The sequence below is a fragment of the Rhinopithecus bieti genome, unplaced genomic scaffold (genome assembly GCF_001698545.2).
Source record: "Rhinopithecus bieti isolate Rb0 unplaced genomic scaffold, ASM169854v2 scaffold_27306, whole genome shotgun sequence".
Taxonomy (NCBI): Eukaryota; Metazoa; Chordata; class Mammalia; order Primates; family Cercopithecidae; genus Rhinopithecus; species Rhinopithecus bieti.
In genome coordinates this window covers 925,349-949,601 of record NW_016812395.1, presented here as the reverse complement: position 1 = coordinate 949,601, position 24,253 = coordinate 925,349, and the positions used below count along the sequence as shown (strand labels likewise).

The following is a 24,253-nucleotide window of genomic DNA, read 5'->3' as shown; positions in this document are numbered from 1 at the left end:
AAGAATTCAAACCCAGAAATACTTAAAAGTCAGTCTAATAAGCTGTTTCTTCCCTGGTGGAAGTCCTTCCATTTATGACTAAAAAATGTATTGCTTTTCATTCTTCTCTATCCATTTTTGCTAACGTTTTCTTTTGTTCTACTGGGTTAAATGTGAAAGTTCCTGGTCATATTGAGCGCACGGGGAGCCACTGGGAGAGGTTTCAGACTGGCAGAAAAGTCTGGTTAAGCCTGTTCATTGCGTTAACAATTCTGAATGTGAATGCTTTCTCCAGCTGCCCCAACTATTACCTGATCCCAGCTTTCACACATTCAAGTTACCTGCTTATTCTTAAAAGCAGGTAATTTAAAAACTCTACGCACTGTATCCTTCTCCAACAATCAGGGAGAAGCCTGAAACTAAGGGTCATTTAATGTTGCAAACCAGACGAGGCAAAAAAGATTTAGTTCCTTAGTCATCTTACTTTTTCTCATAAGGTTAGACAAAAGGCATTTTATCTTCTCCCTCTAATTATATTTCATTACTACAATAAATTGACTTATTATAATGAGGAAGTTAAAACAATTTTTGATACTTTGTAAAAATTCTCACCTAGCCCTAAACCCACAAATTCATCAGGAGCCTGATCTTTTGTTCCAGTAAGAGATCCTTCTCTGCCTCGCACTGTTCCAGAAATGTATCGAGGTTTCACTCCAGTTCCTATAAGCTGTGCCAGCTCCAACTGACTGATGCACTTCAGAATCTTAATTACAAAAAGGAAAAAAATGTTAAATTCCATGTTAAAATATCTTCAAAAGATTTAAATATATGCAGCTAGGATTTAAACACAGACTACATTACAGATTATTTTAAAAAGCAAAATGAACTTATTCGAAATGTACTAATTTTCTCCCCAAACATTTAGGCATTTCACTGATGTACTATTTAGCATTAGCTCATCTTATAAATCAAACTGCAAAGCTGAAAATAAAGAAAGTGCTTATACCTCATGCCATGAATTTCCTAAATAATTTCCATCTGTATGAGCCACTGTGATAAGTGTTTTTATTGTGTCAATGTTCTTCTGTTTCATTTCAGTAATACCGGAACTCACTGTGAGTAAGGTAAATCTTGCCAGTGCCTGGACATATGCATCTCTCTCCAGCTATAAAAAAGAGAAAAGTATATTTACACAGTTGTAAATAAGAGCAGATTGATTAATTCCCCACCAACAAACTCTCTTTACTTGTTCAGTAAGTTTTTTTGTTTGTTTGTTTGTTTATTTATTTATTTATTTTTGAGGCAGAGTCTCGCCCTGTCGCCCAGGCTGGAGTGCAATGGCGCGATCTCGGCTAACTGCGACCTCCACCTCTCAGGTTCAAGTGATTCTTCTGCCTCAGCCTCCCGAGTAGCTGGGATTACAGGCGGCCACCACTATGCCAAGCTAATTTTTTATATCTTTAGTAGAGGTGGGGTTTCACCGTGTTGGCCAGGCTGGTCTCGAACTCCTGACCTCATGATCTGCCTGCCTCGACCTCCCAAAGTGCTGGGATTACAGGCGTGAGCCACCGTGCCCCCAGCCCTCCTTTCTCTCTCTTTTGCCTATTAAACCTCCACTCCTAAACTCATAAGTTCAGTAACTTGTAACTTCAGTAAGTTTTACTTGACATGAATTACATATAATTCCACAAAAGTTTTTTTTATTTTCATTCATTTTAAGATGACGCATGAAGCAGAAAAGACATACATTTCTAAAATCCAAAGGCAGTGGTAGTGTCAAATCGAGACTTTTAGTGATAACCAAAGAATTCATACAGTAAAAAAAATTCATTAAGCATTTCATTTGTTTTGAATACTATGTAGATTAGGAAAAACATAATTTATACATTTGCTCATTTTCTCCACAGCTATGCTACACTTTTTGCAAGCCATTAGCATTTATAATTAAATGTTGAATGCATTTTTCTTTTTTTAAAACAAAAGTTCCTCAAAGCATATAAATTACTAGAAAGGACATCTTTCATGAAAATTATGTATTCAATATTTACATGTCTTAAAGATAACCTGCTCTTAGGCTTAAGTTATAAAATCATATAAAATATACACATCCTTGTATATATACTGATTCAATAAAATATTTTATATGTTTAAACAAGATGTTCAAATTAACACAGGAATTCAAAGTCTTGAAAACTTTTTATATAATCTTCAATAAGACAAAAAACTGTAACCGAAGTTATAATGATAAACTTTAGACAGATCGGTATAGAACTACCCCTTCCATAACAGCCTCTCAGAAGCTTAAACATTAAGATTCATTTAAATTCCATCATAAACTTGAAATTAGTTTTTAATGTCACACATAAAAAAAATTATTGTAATTTAAACTATTGTAATGGCATAATTAATGTTCCAAACTGGCTACAAAGACAAAATTGTCTGTTACCTGAATGCTGAAAATGCATGCTATTCTGATTGCACATCTTATACCTTCCAGGCAAAGAGAGGCTACTTCAGTATCATCACAATCTTGTAGACCCACACTGAATGCAGCCAGAAAAGGTGTCCAAGCCAACTACAAAAATTAAAAATTGTATTTTAAAGTTTATAACACATTAATATTTCTCAAAGATTTTAGACAATACAAGTTCTGAAAAAAAGAAATGAAATTCTTGGCAGTTATCTAGAAAGCTTTCTTAAACAAAGGGGGAAAACTATATAATGTTGCCTGGGCTTGAATAAATGGGAGAGCAAAATAATAAATTCAATAGAGGACCTTAGGCATATTGTAAGAACTGTACCTATAAATTATTCACATCAATTAAAAAATGGAAATAATCAATATTCATAAAAATATTAGTTTTATCCGAATTCAGAACTCCTCTCCTTGTAAGCTTTGTCTCTTGCAATATTTCACATACTATATTTCCAGTAAGATCCTGTTAATCATTTTCCTACTTGAAACAAACAACATTGTTCTCTTTTCTTTAAGCCCATTCCCTGAACATCATTTAGCCTAATTTTTAAAAAATAGTTAAATATTTTACATTGAGACATAAGTGATATTTCTGGTTTCAGTTGGACAATATTTAAAAAACAGTTCAATAAAATACTTCCTCATTACACACTGTGGAAGACAACAAATACTTATTGAAATTTTACCATCAAAACTTTGAATCCTGAATGAAGTTACAATATAAAGGAAAAAAGATGCTACTTTTTGGCCACTGAAAATTCTAATAAAATACATAAATTTGAAATGTCTGATGTAAAAGTACTCAACTGCTTTTAAGTGGTCATCATAAAGAAAAACTATATATAGCCATATAGCCATGAAGATGAAAAATGTTTCTGTCAGTGTGCTACAGAAATTACAACCAAATTTCTAAAAGATCTATAAAGTATTTAGCATTACTAAGGAAAGCAATTACCCAGAGCTTTGTTTCTAAACTTCAGAAAGTTGAGAAGTAAACATTTATGATCTCTAAACAAAGAAACATAAGCCATAGAACCTAGGTTCTAGTCTCAGTTCTGCCACTTATTTAATCTCTCTGAACCTCACTTTTCTTCATCTATTATATTTGAACTACCACTACAGAGATAAGCTGTGAGAAACATAAGTGCAGTACTTCTAAACTACAAAGTACTATATGACAGCAATAACTTACACATTTTGTGGAGAAACAGTGTGTCTATTTGGAAACCTGTGTTATATTTTACACAAGAAGAGATACAAATGGTTCTTAAGGCAGTGAAAAAAAAATGTTTAACTCCTTTAGGAATCAAAGACAATGATTTCTCCTATCAAATTACAACTAAATAATATCCAGGCAGCAGTTAAACTGCACTGACAACTGTACAAACCTTTGTGGAACACAGTTTGGCAATACATTAAAAAGTTCTTAAAAACTGGATAATATGCAGGAACAAGAGGGCCAAAAAGACAGCTCCACCAATCATCTCCCATGCAGGAACACCAAATTTAACAACTATCTACACACACACACAAACACCTTCTCAAGAACCAAGAAACAGGTGAGCACTCACAGTAGCTGGTTTTAACTTCGTATCACGGAAAGGGACACTGAAGAGGGTAGGAAAGACAGTCTTAAATCACCAATGCCATCCCTCCCCCATCTCCCATCAGCAGCCCTGTGCTGCGGAGAGAAAATCTGTGTACTTGGGAGAGGGACAGTGCAGCAACTGTGAGACTTTACATTGAACTCAGTGCCACCCCATCACAGTAGAAAGCTGAACTGAGCTGATGCCCACCCACAGAGGAAGCATTCAGATGAGCCACAGCCAGAGAGGCATCACCCATCCTAGCAGTAGGAACCTGAGTTCCAGCAAGCCACACCAGCATGGACTAAAGCGTTCTGGGGCCCTAAATAAACTCAAGTATCAGTCTAGGCCACAAGGACTGCAACTCCTAGGCAAGGTCTAGCTATGCTGGGCTTGGAGGCACTGGACATGGGGGATATACAACCTACTCAGACACCAGCTAGGGTGGCTAAAGGAGTGCTGGCATCACCCCTCCCCGAAGCATAGCTTGTAACTCCAAAACAGACTCCCTCCTTATACTTAAGGAAAGGAGAGGGAAGAATAAAGAGGACTTTGTCTTGCATCTCTAAAATCAGCTCAGCCACAGTAGGATAGGGCACCAGGCAGAGGTGTGAGGCCTCCTTCCCAGGCCCTAGCTCTGATTTCTAGACACATCCTAGGCCAGAAGGGAACCCACTGCCTTGAAGGGAAGGGCCCAGTCCTCATAGGATCCATCATTTGCTGACTAAAGAGCCCCTGGGCCCTGAATAGCCAGAGTGATATCCAGGTAACACACTGTGGGACTCAGGTGAGACTCAGCACATTCCCAGCTGTGGTGGCTATGGGGAGGGACTCCTTCTTGCAGAGGACAAAGTAAAGGGGACTTTGGCTTGCACTTTAGGTATCAGCTTGGCCACAGAAGGGTAGAGCAACAAGTGGGCTCTTGGAGACCCTATTCCAGGCCTTGGCTCTGAGATGGTATTTCTGTACCTGTCCTGGGCCAGAGGGAAGACCACTGCCCTGAAGGGTGAGTCCCAGCCTGGCAGCATTCAAGACAAGCTCACGAGAGAGCCCTTGGCCCTTGTAACATCAGCAGTAGCTTGGCAGTACTCCCTGTGGGCTTGTGGTGGTGATGGCCACGGGCTAAGACTCCTCTGCCTGTGAAAAGGGGAGGGAAGAGTAGGAAGGACTGTGTCTTGTAGTTTGAGTGCCAGCTCAGCTGCAGTAGAATAGAACACCATGTAGATTCCTAAGGTTTCTGACTCATGTCCCTGGCTCCAAGATAGTATCTCTGGACCTACCTGGAACCTGGGGGGTAATCCAGAGAATTCTTCTGAATCTTATTGAAGACCACTAAGGCGATACCTCTATGAGTCAGCAAGAACCACAGAGTCTGCAAGTAACCCACCGTTACTGGGCTTGGGATGTCCCCTAAAGCAGATATGGCATGGATCACAATACCCAAGTATATTAGTCCATTCTCAAGCTGCTAATGAAGACATACCCAAGACTGGGTAATTTATAAAGAAAAACAGGCTTAATGGACTCAGTTCCATGTGGCTGGGAGGTCTCACAATCATGGTGGAAGGCAAGGAGGAGCAAAGTCATATCTTACACAGCAGCAGGCAAGAGAGAGCTTGCGTGGGGAACTCCCCTTTACAAAACCATCAGCTCTCATGAGACTCATTCACCATCACAAGAACAGCATGGGAAAAGACCTGCTCCCAAGATTCAATTACCTCCCACTGGGTCTCTCCCATGACATGTGGGAATTATGGGAGCTACAATCCAAGATGAGATATAGGTAAGGACACAGCCAAACCATATCATCAAGTCCTTTTGAATACCTGGAAAGCCTTCCCAAGAAGGATGGGTACAAACAAGCCCAGACTGAGAAGACTACAATAAATACCTAATTACTCAAAGCCCAGACATCAATGAACATCTGTAAGTATCAAGACCATCCAGGAAAACATGACCTCACCAAATAAACTAAATACCAGGGACCAATCCTGGAGAAAGAGATTTATGTGACCTTTCTGACAGAGAATTCAAAAGAGCTTTTTTGAGGAAACTCAAATAAATTCAAGGTAACACAGAAGAAATTCAGAATTCCATCAGATAAATTTTTTAAAGGATTAAAATAATAAAAAAGAATGAAACAAAATTCCACAGTCAAAAAATGCGGGCCAGGCACGGTGGCTCACGCCTGTAATCCCAGCACTTTGGGAGGCCGAGGTGGGCGGATCACCTGAGATCAGGAGTTTGAGACCAGCCTGGCCAACATGACAAAACCCTGTGTCTACTAAAAATACAAAAATTAGCCAGACATGGTGGCAGTTGCCTGTAATCCCAGCTACTCAGGAGGCTGAGGCAGGGAGAACTGCTTGAACCCGGGAGGGAGGCGGTGGTTGCAGTGAGCTGAGATCATGCCACTGCACCACTCCAGCCTGGGCGACAAAGTGAGACTCCATCTCAAAAAAAGAAAAGGAAAGAAAAAAAGCAATCTCCCTCTCTCTCTTTTTTTTGTTTTTTTTTTTTTGGAGGATCTCACTCTGTCACTCAGGCTGGAGTGCAGTGGCATCACAGCTCACTGCAACCTCCATCTCCCAGGCTCAAGCAATCCTCCCACCTCAGCTTTCCTAGTAGCTGGAAACACAGGCACAAGCCACTACACCTGGCTAATTTTTGTAGCGACGGGGCTTCACCATGTTGCTTTGACTGGTCTCAAACTCCTGGGTTCAAGCGATCTGCCCACTTCAGCCTCCCAAAGTGTTGGGATTACAGGCATAAACTACAGTGCCCAGGCCCATCAGTCTCTTAATAGCAGAACTGATCAAGCAGAATAAAGAACTCATACGCGTGAAGACAGGCTATCTGAAAAAAATGCAGTCAGAGGAGGCAAAAGAAAAAAGAATGAAGCACACCTATAAAATCTGGAAAATAGCTTTAAAAGGCCAATTCTAGAAGTTATTGGTCTTCAAAGAGGCAGAGGAAGAGACAGAGGTAGAAAGTTTATTCAAAGGGATAACAACAGAAAACTCCCCAAACCTACAGAAAAATAACAGTATCCAGTACAAGAAGGTTATAGAACATCAAACAAATGTAACCCAAAGAAAACTACCTCAGGGCCTTTTAATAATTAAACTCACAAAGGTCAAAGATAAAGGATCCTAAAAGCAAGAAGAGAAAAGAAACAAATAACACACAACGAAGCTCCAATATGTCTGGCAGGAGACTATTCAGTGGAAACCACAAAGGCCAGGGTACAGTGGTATGACATATTTAAAGTGCTTATGGAAAAAAAACTTTTACCTGAAAATAGTACATATCTGGTGAAACTATCCTTTAAACATGAAAGAGCAGTAATTTCCCAAATGAAAGCTGAGGGATTTCAACACCAGACATGTTCTGCATGAAATACTAAAAGGAGTACTTCAATCAGAAAAAGGACATTAATGAGTAAGAAGAAATCATCTAAAAGTACAAAACTAACTGGTTATAAAAAGTACACAGAAAAAAATAGTATTATAACACTGTGTAACTGTGACATGTAAAACACTCTTAAGTAGTAAGACAGAAAGATGACCCACAGCTTTTCAAGACACAGGCAGTACAATAAGGTATAAACAAAAACAACAAAAGGTTAAAAAGTGGGGGAACAAAATTGAAGTGTAGAGTTATTAGTTTTATTTTTACTTGTTTATTTGTTTATGCAAGCAGTGTTATCAGCTTAAAATAATGAGTTGTAAGATAGTACTTGCAAGCCTCATGGTAACCTCAAACCAAAAAAACCTATGATGAATAAACAAAAAATAAAAAGTAAGAAATTAAATCAAACCATCACAGAAAATAACCTTCACTAAAAGGAAGACAGGAAAGAAGGAAAGAAAGAAGAAAAGACCACAAAACAACCAGAAAATAACAAAATGGGAGGAGTAAGTCTTTACCAATAGTCATGCTGAATATAAATAGGCTAAACTCTCCAATAAAAAGATATATAGTGGCTGAATGAATAAAAACACAAGCCTCAGTGATATGTTGTGTACAAGAGACACACTTCACCTACAATGATACATACAGACTGAAAATAAAGGGATGGAAAAAGATATTCCATGCAAATGGAAAGCAAAAAAGAGCAGGAGTATCTATACTTACCATCAGACAAAATATATTTCAAGACAAAAAGTAGGAAGAAAGAAAGCCAATATGTAATGATAAAGAGGTCAATTCAGCAAGAGGATATGCAATTGTGTGAGGGTGTGTGTGTGTGTCTGCATATATACAGATGCACACCCAGCACTGGAGCACCCAAATATATAAAGCAAATATTATTACAGCTAAAGACAGAGACAGACCCCAATACAGTAACAGATGGAGACTTCAACACCTCATTTTCCATATCGGACAAACTTTCCAGCAGAAGATCAACAAAGAAACATTAGATTTAATCTGCACTACAGAACAAATGGACCTAATAGATATTTACAGAATATTTCACCCAACAGCAGTAGCATACACATTCTTTTCCTCAGCACCTGGATCATTCTAGAGGACAGACCATATGTTAAGACTCAAAACAAATCTGAAAACAGTTTAAAAAACTGAAACAATATGAAGCCTCTTCTCTGCCACAATGGAATAAAACTAGAAATCAATAACAAGAATAATTTTAGAAACAATACAAACACATGAAAATTAAAGAATACGCTCCTGAATGACCAGTGGGTCAATGAAGAAATTAAGAAGAAAACTGAAAAATTTCTTGAAGCAAATGATAATGAAGATACAGTGTACCCAAACCTATGGAATATAGTGAAAGCAGTACTAAGAGCGAATTTTATAGCTATTAGTGCCTACATCAAAAAAGAAGAAAAACTCCAAATAAACAACCTAATGATGCATCTTAAAGAACTAGAAAAGCCAAGAGCAAGTCAAACCCAAAATTAGTAGAAGAAAATAAAGATCAGAGCACAAATGAATGAAATGGAAATTTTAAAAATACAAAACATCAACAAAACAAAAAGTTGGAAGGATTCTTAGTGGTTACTCTGAGCAACTAAATGCCGGTAAACTGGAAAATCTAAAGGAAATGGATCCAAATTCCTAGACACACAGAATCTACCAAGATTGAACCAAGAAGAAATTCAAAACCTGAACAGACCAATAACAAGCAATGAGATCAAAGCCATAATAAAAAGTCTCCCAGCAAAGGAAAGCGTGGGATCTGACGGCTTCACTGCTAAATTCTACCAAACATTTAAAGAACTAATACCAATCCTATTCAAACTATTCTGAGAAACAGAGGAGGAGGGAATATTTCCAAACTCATTCTACAAGGCCAGTATTACCCTGATACCACAACCAGGCAAAGACACATTTAAAAAAAAAGAAAATTGCAGGCCACTATCACTGATGAACATTGATGCAAAAATCCTCAACAAAATACTAGCAAACCAAATTCAACAACACATTTAAAAGATTATTCATCATGACCAACTGAGATTTATCCCAGGGATGCAAGGATGGTTCAACATAACACAAATTAATCAATGTGATACATCATATCAACAGAATGAAAGACAATACTATATGATCATTTCAATTGATGCTCAAAAAGCATTTGATAAAATTCAACATCCCTTCATGATAAAACTCTCAAAAGGTAGGTATAGAAGGAATATTCCTCAACATAATGAAAGCCATATACAACAGACCACCGCTAGTATTGTACTGAAAAGGGAAAAACAGGAAGCCTTTCCTCTAACATCTGAAACACAACAAGGATGCCTACTTTCACCACTGTTATTCAGCAAAGTACTGGAAGAACTAGCTGGAGCAATCAGAAAAGACAAATAGAAGACATCCAAACTGGAAAGGAAGAAGTCAGATTACCTATTTGCAGGTGATACGATCTCATATTTAGAAAAGCCTGAAGACTCTACCAAAAAAAATATTAGAACTGATAAATTCAGTAAAGCTGCAGGATACAAAAAACAACATACAAAATTCAGTAGCATTTCTATTTGACAACAGTCTAGAAAAATCTAAGAAAGAAATTTTAAAAATTAACCAAAGAAGTGAAAGATCTCTACAATGAAAACTATAGAACAGTGATGAAAGAAACTGAAGAGGACACCAGAAAAATTGAAAATTTTTCAATTTTTCAAAAAATTTTGTTTACGGATTAGAAGAATCAGTATTGCTAAAATGTCCATATTACCCAAAGCAATCTATAGAATACCATGACATTCTTAACAGGAATAGAAAAAAATTCTACAATTTATATGGAATCAAAAAAGACCCGAACAGCCAAAGCTATCCTGAACAAAAAGAACAAAACTGGAAGAAATCACATTACCTGCCTTCAAGTTATACTACAGAGCTACAGTAGCCAAAATGGCATAGCACTGGCATAAAAAGAGACATGTAGATCACTGGAACAGAACAGAGAACCCAAAAATAAATCCATACATCTACTGAATTCATTTTTTACAAAGGTGCCAAGAGCATACATTGGGAGAAAGGACAGTCTCTTCAATGAACAATGCTGGGAAAACTGGATATCCATATACAAAAGAATCAAACTCCTTTATCCTTTATCTTGCCATATACAAAATCAGATCAAAATGGATTAAAACTTATATCTGTGACCTCAAACTATGAGACTACCATAAGAAAACACTGGGGATACTCTCTAGGACATTAATCTGGGCAAAGATTTCTTAAGGAATACCCCACAAGCAGAGGCAACCAAAGTAAAACTGGACAAATGGACATATCAAGTTAAAAAGCCTCTGCAAAGCAAAGGAAACAATCAACAAAGTGAAGAGACATCCCACCGAACAGTGGTTCTCACTGTGCAGTTTGGAGAAGGTGCAATACTCTCCAGCGCCACCACTACCATTACTATAAATAATGTTTGTAAAATTCATACGTAGTAAACAATTTAGGACAGTCATGCCTGCTTACAGATGTTATTTGTTTGTTAAAACTAGTCTACGGATTGTTTCATAAATGCTTTGTCGAATTATGATAAAGTGCAATAATGTTTGAAGACTATAAGTGACACTGTATCTTGTTTCTAACAAGATAAACTTTGTTTCTGTCTTTGCTTTATCTTAAAAAAAGTTTATATCCCTTAATATTATACATTGCATTCCAGGAATATATCATTCATTCCTTCCACCCAACCAATGTTTACTCATTGAGTACTTAACACAAGCCAGGAACTATGGTCGATATTGGGAAAAATGAAAAGACATAGTTCCTTACCTCATAAATGTATATAAATAATGTATATACAGACAGTTCCCAACTTACAATGGTTCAATTTACCATTTTTTGACTTTACAATATATTTATACAACTATTGTTTTTCATTTTCAGTATAGCATTCAATAAATTACATGAGATATTCAGTACTGTAGCATAAAACAGGCTTTGTGTTAGATGATTTTGCCCACCTGTAGGCTAAGGTAAGTATCCTGGGCATGTTTAAGGCAGGCAAGGCTAAGCTATAACGTTCTGTAGGTTAGGTGTATTAAATACATTTTCCACTTAAACAATGGGTTTATTGAGGCATAATCCCATTGTAAGTTGAGGAGCACATAAATCTGTACACAGACAGACATACAGATAGACATACAGACAGACAGATGGATAGGTAAGTCTATAGATATATTGAAGGAAAGGCATAGAATATTATGAATTAGGGACCTAGTTTAGATTAGAGGGGACAGTGCAGAACTCTCAGAGAGGGTGATATTTATTTATTTTATTTTATTTTATTTTGAGACAGAGTCTCATTCTGTCGCCCAGGCTGGAGTGCAGTGGCCTGATCTTGGCTCACCGCAACCTCCGTCTCCCAGGTTCAAGCAATTCTCCTGTCTCAGCTCTCAAGTACCTGGGACTACAGGTGCATGCCACCAAGCCCGGCTAATTTTTGTACTTTCAGTAGAGATGGGGTTTCACCACGTTGGTCAGTCTGTTCTTGAACTCCTGACCTGAAGCAATCCACCCACCTCGGCCTCCCAAAGTGTTGGGAATACAGGCGTGAGCCGCCATGCCTGGCTGAGAGGGTAATATTTAAACTGGAAACTACTCAGGCAAAGAAGGAAGGAACATTCTAGACAAAGGACATACCTCATATGAATGCCCCGAAGAGAAAATAACTTAAGATGTTCTAGAAACCAAAAAATGCTGGTGTGACTGCGGCATAGTAAGAGACAGAGGAGATCTAGTGATGAAATTGGAGAGGCAGGTGGAGCCAGATCACAGAAAGTCTACAGACACCATGGGTGTGTCAGGTTTCATGGTATCATGCAAAGTCAATAAAAAGCTTTAAGTAAGAAACTGGCATTTCATTTGGTATTTTAAAAAGATCACTCTGGTCTCTATAAATGGGTAAGAGGAGTGAAAAAGTAGAAATGAAGATGTCTGTTAGGAGAATGCCACAGTAAGCAGAGGGAGAAATGAGGGTGTCTGGAGTAGCATTGTGGTAGCAGAAATGGCATTGAGGGAAGATTCTTAATTCTAGTTTGGAGGATGTTTAAATAAACTACAACAAATCCAGAGAACAGATCATAAAAGCTCACTCTCATCTCATGATTCTTCATCAACGTTTAGAAACAGTGTATCACATGGACCTTGAAGAAGAGGTAGAAGTACTTACAAAATTTTGGAGCTAAAAGGAAGCACAAGAATCCTGCAGTCATCTTTTACTACCCACACATACGTGTAGTTAGAATCAGAGTAAGCATCGGATTATGATCTTTAGCCTCCACAGACTATCTTGCCATATGATCTCATGAACAGGAATATACTTTACCAACTTTCTCTTTTCAAACTTAACTAGACACCACTCCACTTTGCTACAACTCTTGTAATGCACTGCTTACTCATTCTGGAATTTGGAGAAAGGATGGAGAATGAAGAAGGAATGCGAAATCAAATTTTAAAGAGTAAGTATCATTCTCACTAAATCAACCCACAAACAAATAATATTATCTACTGTTCCTTACCCTACTTTCCGGGTCCCAGGCATACTCAGAAGCCTGATCTAAGTTCCTGGGCTCAAAGCACTTGAAGAAAACAAGATCATTTGAAATGTGAGTTAACTCCAAAGATTTAAGCATGACTAATTTAGAGAAAATCAGGCCAAGGATTAATGATCATTCTCCAAAACTTTTCTATTCTTAATTCCCAGGATTACACAACTATTAATTATAGAGAGTAACTCTGCTTGTTCTAAGTAATAGAAAATTTGTATCTACTATGTCCTAAATAACATGTTATATGAATTTCACCTCAATAGATCTATACTAATGTGTTATATCACCGTATCCTTTCCTTAACTTAAAAATATTATAAATGTACAGTTATATATAACTGTACACTGCAATCAGATGTTACTTGAAAATTCTAACCTTAAACATGGGCCTCACATGCTCCAAATGTGTTGCACTTGTAAAAGGTGCCTGAACATGGCTCACGGCCTCCATGAGTGCTTTAGCTGTCTTGGCCATCTGCTCCATTTCTAAGTTATACAGAAGTCTCCTTTGTTTTTCACTGGCTACATCTGAAACAATAAACACTATCAGCATTTAAAATATAAAACATTTAAGAATTCTATTTTGATGTTTTACTATCAAATAATAACCACCACCAACACTAATTAAAAATAATCCTAAGAAGCAAGACACAAAAGATCCCATATTATATGATTCCACTTATATGAAAAATCCAGAATAGGTAAAATCCATGGAAATAGAAAGTAGACTGGTATTTTCCAGGGGCTGGGGGAGAGGGAATAAGGAGTAATTGCTTGATGGGTTTGGAGTTTCATTTTGGGATAATGAAATATTTTGGAATTAGAGGTGGTAGTTGTACAACACTGTGAATGTACTAAATGCCGCTGAATTATTCATTTTTAAATGGCTAATTTTATGTTATATGAATTTTGCCTCAAAAAATAAATACCTAGACTGGGAGTCAGGAATAAGTGGAAAACCTATGAAAAGGGAAATGAGTAGGTACAACTGTCACAATAAAATTATTAGGGAAACAACCCAAATATGGAACTGGAGAAGAGTAGACAGGTAAAATGCAATGGCATCTGGCCAGGTGTGGTGGCTCATGCCTGTAATCCCAGCACTCTGGGAAGCCGAGGCAGGCGGATCACCTGAGGTCAGGAGTTCAAGACCAGCCTGACCAACATGGAGAAACCTGGTCTCTACTAAAAATACAAAAAAATTAGCCAGGTGTGGTGGCACACACCTGGAATCCCAGCTACTTGGGAGGCTGAGACAGAAGAATCGCATGAACCCAGGAGACGGAGGTTGTGGTGAGCCGAGATCGCGCCGAGCCATGATCATGCCATTGCACTCCAGCCTGGGCAACAAGAGCAAAATTCCGTCTCAAAAAAAAAAAAGAAAAAAAAGAGGCAATGGCATCTTTGTACCACACAGGCTTGAATGACAGCTGCTGAGTTAACAAGGAAGCAACTGGCCATAACTTAACTCCAGGGTAATTTGGGTGTTTTCAGCACACCACCATCTCCTTCCCATTTCCAGCTTCTCTTATTTCCTACCACCATATATAAAATAGGACAGAAAAAGAGGGATATGAGGATGATACAATATATAATATTCTTTTCTCCTGACATTTGGATTTTACTACTGTACTTTGTTTAAACTTGAGATTTTAGTTCCAAGTGGAAGTGCTCAGAAATGCAAGAATCCTCTTTCTATATTACTGTTATGTTCTTGAGCCATTACCCTCATCTCATTCCTGTAGTCAGATTTCAGCTCAAACTTAATTACCACCGTCCACAGGTACAGAGTGTCTAGAAGGGGGCTGGGTTCACAGGTGCCTCCTGGTGCTAGTTAGATCTAGGGACTCTATAGTGATATAACTTGTGGTCTGTTTGAGGTAGCAATTTCTAACTCTATGAGCTCTCACCTGATCCTAAGTCTCCCCACCTCTTCCAATCATCCCTACTTTCAGCTTCCGTTTATGTGTAATAAAAGATGAACAAATGGAAATATATTGCTTGAAGATGATGAGGAAGAAGAAAAAATGACAAGGGTTGAAGCCTGACTATTGAGTCTAACTACTCTTTATGACCTCCAAATCCTTGCTGAGGTTAACTACTAAATGGATCCGTGTATATTAAATGCACACTGACACATGCATATAATGTATACTATTTTCCACTAATCACTGGTCAGTGTTATCTTTCTTCAGAATGTGGGGGAAAAAATACAATCACATCACCAAACTCTATTACAATATTTCTCATCAAAACATGGTTCTTAACAATATTTCTAAGGTTACTTTATTCTAAATAAAGTGAAAAACTCTCTTTTAAATTATGAAGTTTTTTCTTTTTTAGAGACAAGAACCTCGCTATATTGCCTATGCTGGTCTCGAACTCCTGGGTTCAAGTGATCCTTCTGCTTCAGCCTCCCTGAGTAGCTGGGGACTATAAATGCAAACCACCACACCTGACCGTAAGTGAAAAACTCTTAGGAACCCATATTTTCCCCCTTGAACAATCAGAATTCAATTAATTTAGATACTTACTTTGTTTACTTGATTTTGTAGGGATTGTTAGTTCTTTTGTTTCTTTCATTGATATCTTTTTCCCAGCTATTTCATTATAGATGGCTGATAGATACTCTTCAGGAAGGTCTTTACTGTCATTGATACCTCTATTCATCTTAATGTACTGTTCCTTTGTCATTTTATTTTTCACCTAAATATGAAAAACCATTATAATTCCTAAAAATTAACATAAAGGTTACACTTGTATTTTAAGGATATGAATATTTACATAAGAGATTTTGTAAATACTTTTGAGGATAGAAACTGGAAAACATTCAACAAACTATAGATAAAAATGAAAAAAAAAATCACAGAAAATGAAGGCAATACAGAAAAGACCCATTCTGGCATAAACTAATTCATGCTCTGAGGTGGACATGAGTAATGTACAACCAGAAAGGAGGGAAGTTGAACAATGAAAATATTTGTTTTTGCCCAAGGTTTAAGAGCTCTTGCAATCTCTTAAAAGGGCCATGACAATTATTGGAAACAAAGGTATCGAAAACATTCAAATCTTAGTTTAGAACATAAATGTGCTGTTAATGAATTTAAAGCTGACTTTATATACAGTGGGTATAAGCATAACAATACTTGAGATTTATTTAAAACCAGATAACAGTCTCTCTGACTGAGTCACTGTGGCAACTGAATTATGTCAGGTGATCTGTACAAAGTATCCTTGGAATGTTTTGTCCTGTATAAGAGTACCCTAAACAGAAATGCCTTTTGCACCTTGATAAAGCTGTGGAATACAAGTTTGGAGTCTGTAAGACGGTAGGCCTATTAACAAACTTGGGAACTAGCATAGCCAAAATGTTTACACTTTACCTCCAGAAACCTAGATAGAAAAAACCCAGAAGTCTTACATGATGTTTCTGAAGAGACACTGATTTAATTAAATATAGTTCTACATCTTACATGATGTCTCTGAAAAGATATTTATTTAATTAAGTATATTTCTACCACCTTCCACAAAGAACTTAAGGTAAACTCTTAAGATATGATTCCTGTAAATTTACATGAAAGTACACAGAAAAATAATCAAGCGAGTCATCAGAAGCTTGCAAAAATAACTACAGAGAGTGTGGTGTTATGTGCCTGTAGTCCCAGCTGTTCAGGAGGCTGAGGAAGGAGGATGGCACAAGCCCAGGAATTCAAGTCCAACCTAGGCAACATAGCAAAACCCTGTCTCAAACAAAAAGCAAAAGTACAGAGGAACCAAAACTTTCAGAAAATGTAACTGGGATACATACACTTATTTACTTCAGATTATTCTGCAGACAGATTTTTCTAACATGTCAGAAAGGGAGGCAGGAGTGCTTTTCCTACAAAAATGTAAAATATTACCATGAAAGTTTTCAAGCGTAACGTATCATTTAACGGGATAAAATGCTATCATCTTACAACTTTAAAAACTCATCTTGAGTCACGGCACTAAAAAAAAAAATGAAAGAAAGAAGCTTTTTAAACTAAAGTTCAGGTGAATGCTTAAAAAACACACCAGGAATAACAAAATAAAAGACTACACACTGCTGCCAGTAAGAAGTAAAGGAAGATTAAAATCACCTGGAAATTTTAAGCATGGTAAAATGTTTTAGCATTATGTCAATCAGAAGCAGAGAAAAGTCTTGACAGAAAATCTGAAGTAGCAGTTTATTGTCTCTGGATCCGGGTTAGGGATCCCATACGTGGGTGTACAGAATACTTTGCTTTCGGGTCCCCAAAATAAAGCACACTGCTTCACACAGAACACTTCTGTCACAGTGGGAGTCTGAAGCTGTATAAAACAAAATCCTACTTTTCTTATCCTGACATCTTTTATGGAACATTCTACTCCTGACTTTTATCCTCATGTGCTTGTATTAAGCTGTGCCTTATTTAGTGTTTAAATCACTTAAAGCCAGTTGTTATTACTGATGATTATTGTATACACAAAAATTAAGTGTGTTCTAAATATGCCTAAAATTTTTTTTTAATCACTGACTCACACACTACATAAAAAATAGCATAACTATAAATACTCTGGGTGAAAAGGGAACATAAACAGCTTGTTAAAATCCATCTATATTTTAAGTTTGAAAAGAACTAAGAACGAGAATTAGTTTTAAGAAATTTCTTTAAAGTTATTTGTATTTTAAAATGTTGTCATTTGTTATAGTTATCTAAGTCAATTGAGGCCAAAATCATGGGTACAATTTTCTAAAAGATTACTTAGCTTCATGGAAACTCACAAGCTGTTCTACAGCTGCAGGCTGCATAGCAGCACATGACACCAGGCAGCAAGCTGATAAGGAACAGTTGGACAACAAGCTGCTGCCACCGCTAGACTAGGACTTCAAGCACGTGTTCTGCAAACAGGCACTGTTACACTGAAGACGGGACACTGTTGTGAAGGTAATGCACCCTAACTGTTATGTCCTTAGAAACTTTTCACAGTCTGGGTACTTATGAAAAGATACAAAAGGAATTTTTAATATTTCTTCAAAATAACATAAGTATGTGCATATGTATAGGAAGACATTGCACAGGTGCATATAATACTGCTTATTCATTTATAGAACCAAATGTCTTTTAAAGCATAGCCTTTTAAAACCAAATGTACGTAAACCCAGGTTAAAATACTCTAGTTTAGACAGAAAAATCAAATGAAAAAATTAGACTGAAAAATCTGGTGTAAAATACAAAAAACACAAATACAAAAAAATCCCAACTATGAACTACCTTCTAAAGCCATAGAATAAAAGTCATCACGCTCGATAATAAAAGCCCTGAAGGTGAGCTGCTTTGACTATACTGCCAATAATATGCGAGAGGCAAATCTTGAATTATTAAAATCTTTAATAAATCTTTTAAAGTCCTATATAAAATCAAGTAAATTTGTGGTAAATGCATAGTTGCTCAATATTGTGTTTAAAACAGGAGTAACTTCATATATAATCATATATATACACATATGTATATAATCGTATACATTCTTAGTTTAGGCTTGGTATATACTTTCCTTATCCACTCTGCTTTAAACATCTCAAAACAGACATAAAAAATCCCTATACTGCAAAAGTTAATCTCAAAATTCAAATAAATTTTAAACATCTCAGACTAGAAAGTAGGTTAATGTTATTTTAATATCCTAAGAATAACAAATATCATTAGTACTACCCCTAGAAGTACTAAAGAAATCTTGCAAATAATTATAAAGGTTAATTTTACCTAAGGATGTCAATATGTGTTTTTAGAAACATAAGCAAAAAATACTAAAACTATAAATCAAACTTTTTGGTAAGATATTCAGAAAATCAAGTGACAGTTCTTTAATATTTAAGAAGGAAATATGAATTTTATGAGGCAAAAGAAATGAACATTTCTAGGTTATCAGGTATTTTTAAACTATGATTAACTTTTTAGGTAATGAATGGTATTATAGTTATGTTTAATTAGAGTACTCTCTTTTAGAGAAACATACTGAGATAAATGCAGATTAAATGGTATGATATCTGAGATCTGCTTCAAAATTATCTAGGGGAGGGAAGAGATACAGATACAAGAAGACCAGCCATAAGTTGATAACTGTGGAAGGCAGGTAATGGGTACACTAGAGTTCTTTTTTTTAATCCCCTTTCTTTTGAAATTTTAAAATTTTTTTTTTTTTTTTTTTTGAGACAGGGTCTGCCTCTGTCACCCAGGATGGACTGCAGTGACACAATCTCAGCTCACTGGATGACTTGTGCCACCCAGGCTCAAGTAATCCTCCCACCTTAGCCCTCCAAGTAGTTGGGACCACAGGCACACGCCACAGTGCCCAGTTAATTTATGCATATTTTGTAGAGACAGGGTTTCATGATGTTGCCCAGGCTGGTCTTAACTCCTGGACTCATGTGATCCACCTGTCTCAGCCACCCAAAGTGCTGGGATTACAGGTGTTAGGTACCACGCTTGGCCTGAAACATTATATTTTTTAGAAGGAAGGTTTATACATAGTGTTTTTCCATCTTGTGACAAACAGACATAAGACCTATAAACGTTTTGTTAGATTAAAATTTATCTTAAGCTTTATACAATTGTCAATCATGAATGACAAATACAGAAACGTTTTATAGATACCTGAAAGTCTGATTTTAATTACTACCAGAAGTTGCTTTTGTAAAACATTCACCATCCCAAATTAAATGCCCAAATATGGTGACTGGTTTAACTGAATAAAACTAAAATTTCAACTATTACTCACTGAATTCAGAATAATGTATTTATTTTGTACCACTTACTGTAAAACTGACTTAAAAGAAGACATACCTGTGGACTGTGAAGGTCTGTGGTCAACATGATAATTGAATAAGCCAAAACATAAGCAGTATCTGCACTAGCAAACAGAGTTTGTCTGGAAAAATAAATTTATCATGTTATAAAGTACTGTTTTATATAGATTCATTTAAATAAGTCACCTCAAATCCCATAGCACTTGTATTTTTCTAAGTATCTCACATTACAATTTTTTATGGATTTGTTTTATGACTTCCAGATTGTAGACAATCTAAATTCTCTAAACAGATTAGGTCCTATTATGTATAAATCCTTGGATGCTACCTAGCACGGTGTTTTGGATATAACAGACAGTCAATGAGCATTTGAACCTTATTTACCCTTGGTTGCATTCTAGGTATCTTGCAGCAAATTTTTCCATTAATCGATCGATTTTCTGGGCTTCCCCTGGAAGACGAAATCCTTCTAGAAACATACGAAGGGCTGAAACGAAGTCTTTTCCTGAAAAGTCATGTTGGTCCACATATGCATACATGACTTCTTTGTTAAATTTATCATTATCTCCCAGGAACTCACCCACTTGAGTCTAAAGTAAAAACAGAGATAGAAATTGATATATTTTTTTTTTTTTGAGACGGAGTCTTGCTCTATTGCCCAGGCTGGGGTGCAGTGGCGCAATCTCGGCTCACTGCAACCGCTGCCCCCAGGTTCAAGCAATTCTCCTGCCTCAGCCTCGAGTAGCTGGGATTACAGGCGCCTGCTACTGCGCCCAGCTAATTTTTTTTGTATTTTTGGTAGAGACAGGGTTTCACTATCTTGTTCAGGCTGGTGTTGAACTCCTGACCTCAGGTAATCTACCCGCCTAAGCCTCCCAAAGTGCTGGGATTACAGGCATGAGCCACCGTGCCCGGCCAGAAATTGAGATTTTCATGAGATGTTTACATTCGCCACACGGTCACTTAAAAAGTAGAAAATTTCGTTAAAATCCACAGGCTTTTGACTACAGAGTTAACAATTTCAAACACAAAGCTTAAAGTTAACCACACTAAATGCCTTCATAAAAATATCAGGAAATTCTTTTGTTTAGAAAATTTAAAAAGCAGAATTTATATTTTATACACAAAGACACACACACACACACACACACACACACACAAGTCATCACTCAGTATCAGTGGGGGATTGGTTCCAGGACCCTGCATGGATAATCCATGGATGCTCAAGTTCCTTATAAAAAATGGCATAGTATTTGCATATAACCTATGCACATCCTCCCATATACTCTACTCCCATATCTAGATTACTTATAATATGTAATATAATGTAAATAGGTTTTCTGTATTGTTTAGGAAATAACTACAAGAAAAAAGTTTGTACACATTCAGTACAGATGCAATCACCCATTATTCCCCCTGAATATTTTCAATTTGTGGTTGAATCCACAGATATAAAATCCATGGATACAGAACTCATGGCTATAGAGGGCCAATTACAGATGATTTTATAACAAAGAATATTCTTTTTGTTTGTTTTTGAGACAGACTTCCACTCTGTAGCCCACGCTGGAGTGTAGTGGCACAATCTTGGCTCACTGCAACGTCCACCTCCTGGGTTCAAATGACTCTCCTGCCTCAGCCTCCTGAGTAGCTGGGATTACAGGCGCCCACCACCACGCCCAGCTAATTTTTTGTATTTTTATTAGAGACAAGGTCTTGCCACATTGGCCAGGCTGGTCTCGAACCCCTGACCTTGGGTGATCTACCTGCCTCAGCCTCCCAAAGTGCTGGAATTACACACGTGAGCCACTGTGCCCAGCCAACCAAGGTTATTCTTTATGTTTTACTTACCTCTATACTTAGGAAAGCATTTTAAAGGAGTCACAATATGTATTATTAACTTAAAAAAGAATTTTACAGAAAAGGGGCCAGGCGTGGTGGCTCACACTTGTAATCCTAGCACTTTGGGAGGCTGAGACAGGAGGACTGCCTGAGCCCAGGAGTTCAAAACTAGCCTGGGCAATATAGTGAGACCCTGTCTCTAATAAAAAGAAAAAAAAATTCCCAAGAATTTTACAGAAAAGGTTAGAATGAAAATGGTATTCTTACAGAGTCTAATCTTTCCTCTTGATGTAAGAATTGGGCAATATCTTCAGGTGTGGTGCCAAGCATCCCTTGTTCTTGGAGGTACTGTATTCCTCTCTTTGGTTTCTTATTAAATCTAGATGATGTTAAAGTTAATAAGAACATTAAAAATAGAAAACCATTCGTAGTCCCTGAAAAGATCTTAAACCACAGTAAATTAATTTTCTAATAGCACCCAGAAAAACAGCAGCTTATTTAATACAAATCAGTATATGAATATACAAAATAATTACATTGTGCCAAGTTTTCTTTATTCTTTTCTTTATAGAAGTCAGTCTCATATGGAAGGCCATCCTTATTACTATCATTTCACTGACTTTTTGTTACAGTACGAAGCGTTTTTTTAATCCATATCCACAGTGGGAAATTAGACTATGAGAGACTATTAGAGAGAAAGCCATTTGGTAGATGAACTTTGAGTACGGCTGTGAATACTAAATATCTCATACAGGCATACTTCATTTTATTGCACTTCACAGATATGTGGTTTTTACAAGTTGATGGTTTGTGGCAACCCTGCATTGAGGGTCTATCAGTAACATTTTTCCAAAACCACGTGCTCACTTTGTATCTGTGTCACATTTTGGTAATTCTCACAATAGTTCACACTTTTTTATTATTATATCTGTTACTGTGACCTGTGATCAGTGACCTTTGATGATGCTATTGTAATTGTTTCGGGGTGACACAAACCATGCCCATATAAGATGGCAAACTTAATCAATAATCATATGTGTTCTGATTGCTCCGTTGTTCTTCATCTCTCTTCCTTTCCTTGGGCTTCCCTATTCCAAGACAAAAAAATACTGAAATTGGGCCAATTAAGAACCCTACAGTAAGTGTTCAAGTGGAAGGAAGAGTCGCACATCTCTCACTTTAAATAAAAAACTAGAAATGACTGAGCTTAGTGAGGAAGGCATGTCAAAAGCCAAGACTTGTTGAAAGCTAGGTCTCTTGCGCCAAATGAAGTTGTGAATGCAAAGGAAAAGATCTTGAAGGAAGTTAAAAGTGCCACTCCAGTGAACACACAGGTAGGAAAGCAAACAGGCTAAATGCTGATATGAAGAAGGTTTTCATGTGTGAAAAGAAGATAAAACCAGTCACAACATTATCTTAAGGCAAAGCCTAATCCTAAGAAAGGCCCCAACTCTCATCAAGTCTATAAGGCTAAGAAAGGTAATGAAGCTGCAGAAGAAAATCTGGGAGCTAGCAGAGGTTGGATCATGAGATTTAAGGAAAGAAGCGGTCTCCATAACATAAAAGCGCAAGGTCTGATAGCAAGTGCTGATGGAGAAGCTGCAGCAAGTTATCCAGAAGATCTAGCTACGATCATTTGTGAAGGTGGTTACACTCAACAACAGATTTTCCACATAGATAAAACAGTCTTTCTTCTATTGGAAGAAGATGCCATCTATGACTTTCATAGCAAGAGAGGAGAAGTTAATGCCTGGCTTCAAAGCTTCAAAGGACAGACTGGCTCTCTTGGGGGCTAATGTAGCTGATGATATTAACAAGTCAATGCTCATTTACCATTCCAAAGATCCCAGGGTCCTTAAGAATTACATGCTAAATCTACTCTGCCTGCGCTCTAGAAATGGCACAACAAAGCCTGGATGACAGCACCATCTGTTTACAACATAGATGACTGAATATTTGAAGCCCACTGTTGAGACCTACTGCTTCAAAGAAAAGATTCCTTTCAAGAGATTACTGTTCATTGACAATGCACCTGATCACCCAAGAGCTCTGATGGAAATGTGCAATGAGATTAATGTTGCTTTCGTGCCTGCTAACACAATACCCATTCTGCAGCCCTTGGATGAAAGAGTGATTTTGTTTTTGTAGAAATGCAGTCTTGCTATGCTGTCCAGGTTGATCTCAAACTCCTAGACTAAACTGATCTTCCCACCTTGGCTTCCCAAAGCTGGGATTACAGAGGCATGAGCCACTGTGAACTTTCCTCAGGAGTAACTCTGAATTTCAAGTCTTTTTTTTTTTTTTTTTAAAGAAATGGGGTATTGCTACATTGCGCACGCTGATCTTGAACTCCTGGCCTCAAGCCTCATGAGTAGCTGGGATTACAGGTGTAAGCTGCCATGCCTGGCTAACTTTCAAGTCTAGAAAGAAATACATTTCATAAGGCTATCGCTGCCATGTAGAGAGATACTTCTACTGAATCTGGGCAAAGTAAATTGAAAACCTTCTGGAAAGGATTCACTGTTCTAGAT

General features: G+C 37.2%; 1 protein-coding gene across 1 annotated transcript in view; it reads right to left on the bottom strand.

Annotated features, from left to right (window-relative positions):
• ARFGEF1 (ARF guanine nucleotide exchange factor 1) overlaps nt 1-24,253 on the bottom strand; it is a 118,197-nt gene that overhangs the window by 39,722 nt on the left and 54,222 nt on the right. The window contains 8 exon segments of the mRNA XM_017896306.1: nt 592-742; nt 986-1,144; nt 2,426-2,554; nt 13,449-13,600; nt 15,607-15,778; nt 19,918-20,002; nt 20,265-20,470; nt 21,990-22,101. Of these exon segments, the coding sequence (XP_017751795.1) occupies nt 592-742; nt 986-1,144; nt 2,426-2,554; nt 13,449-13,600; nt 15,607-15,778; nt 19,918-20,002; nt 20,265-20,470; nt 21,990-22,101 (1,166 nt within the window).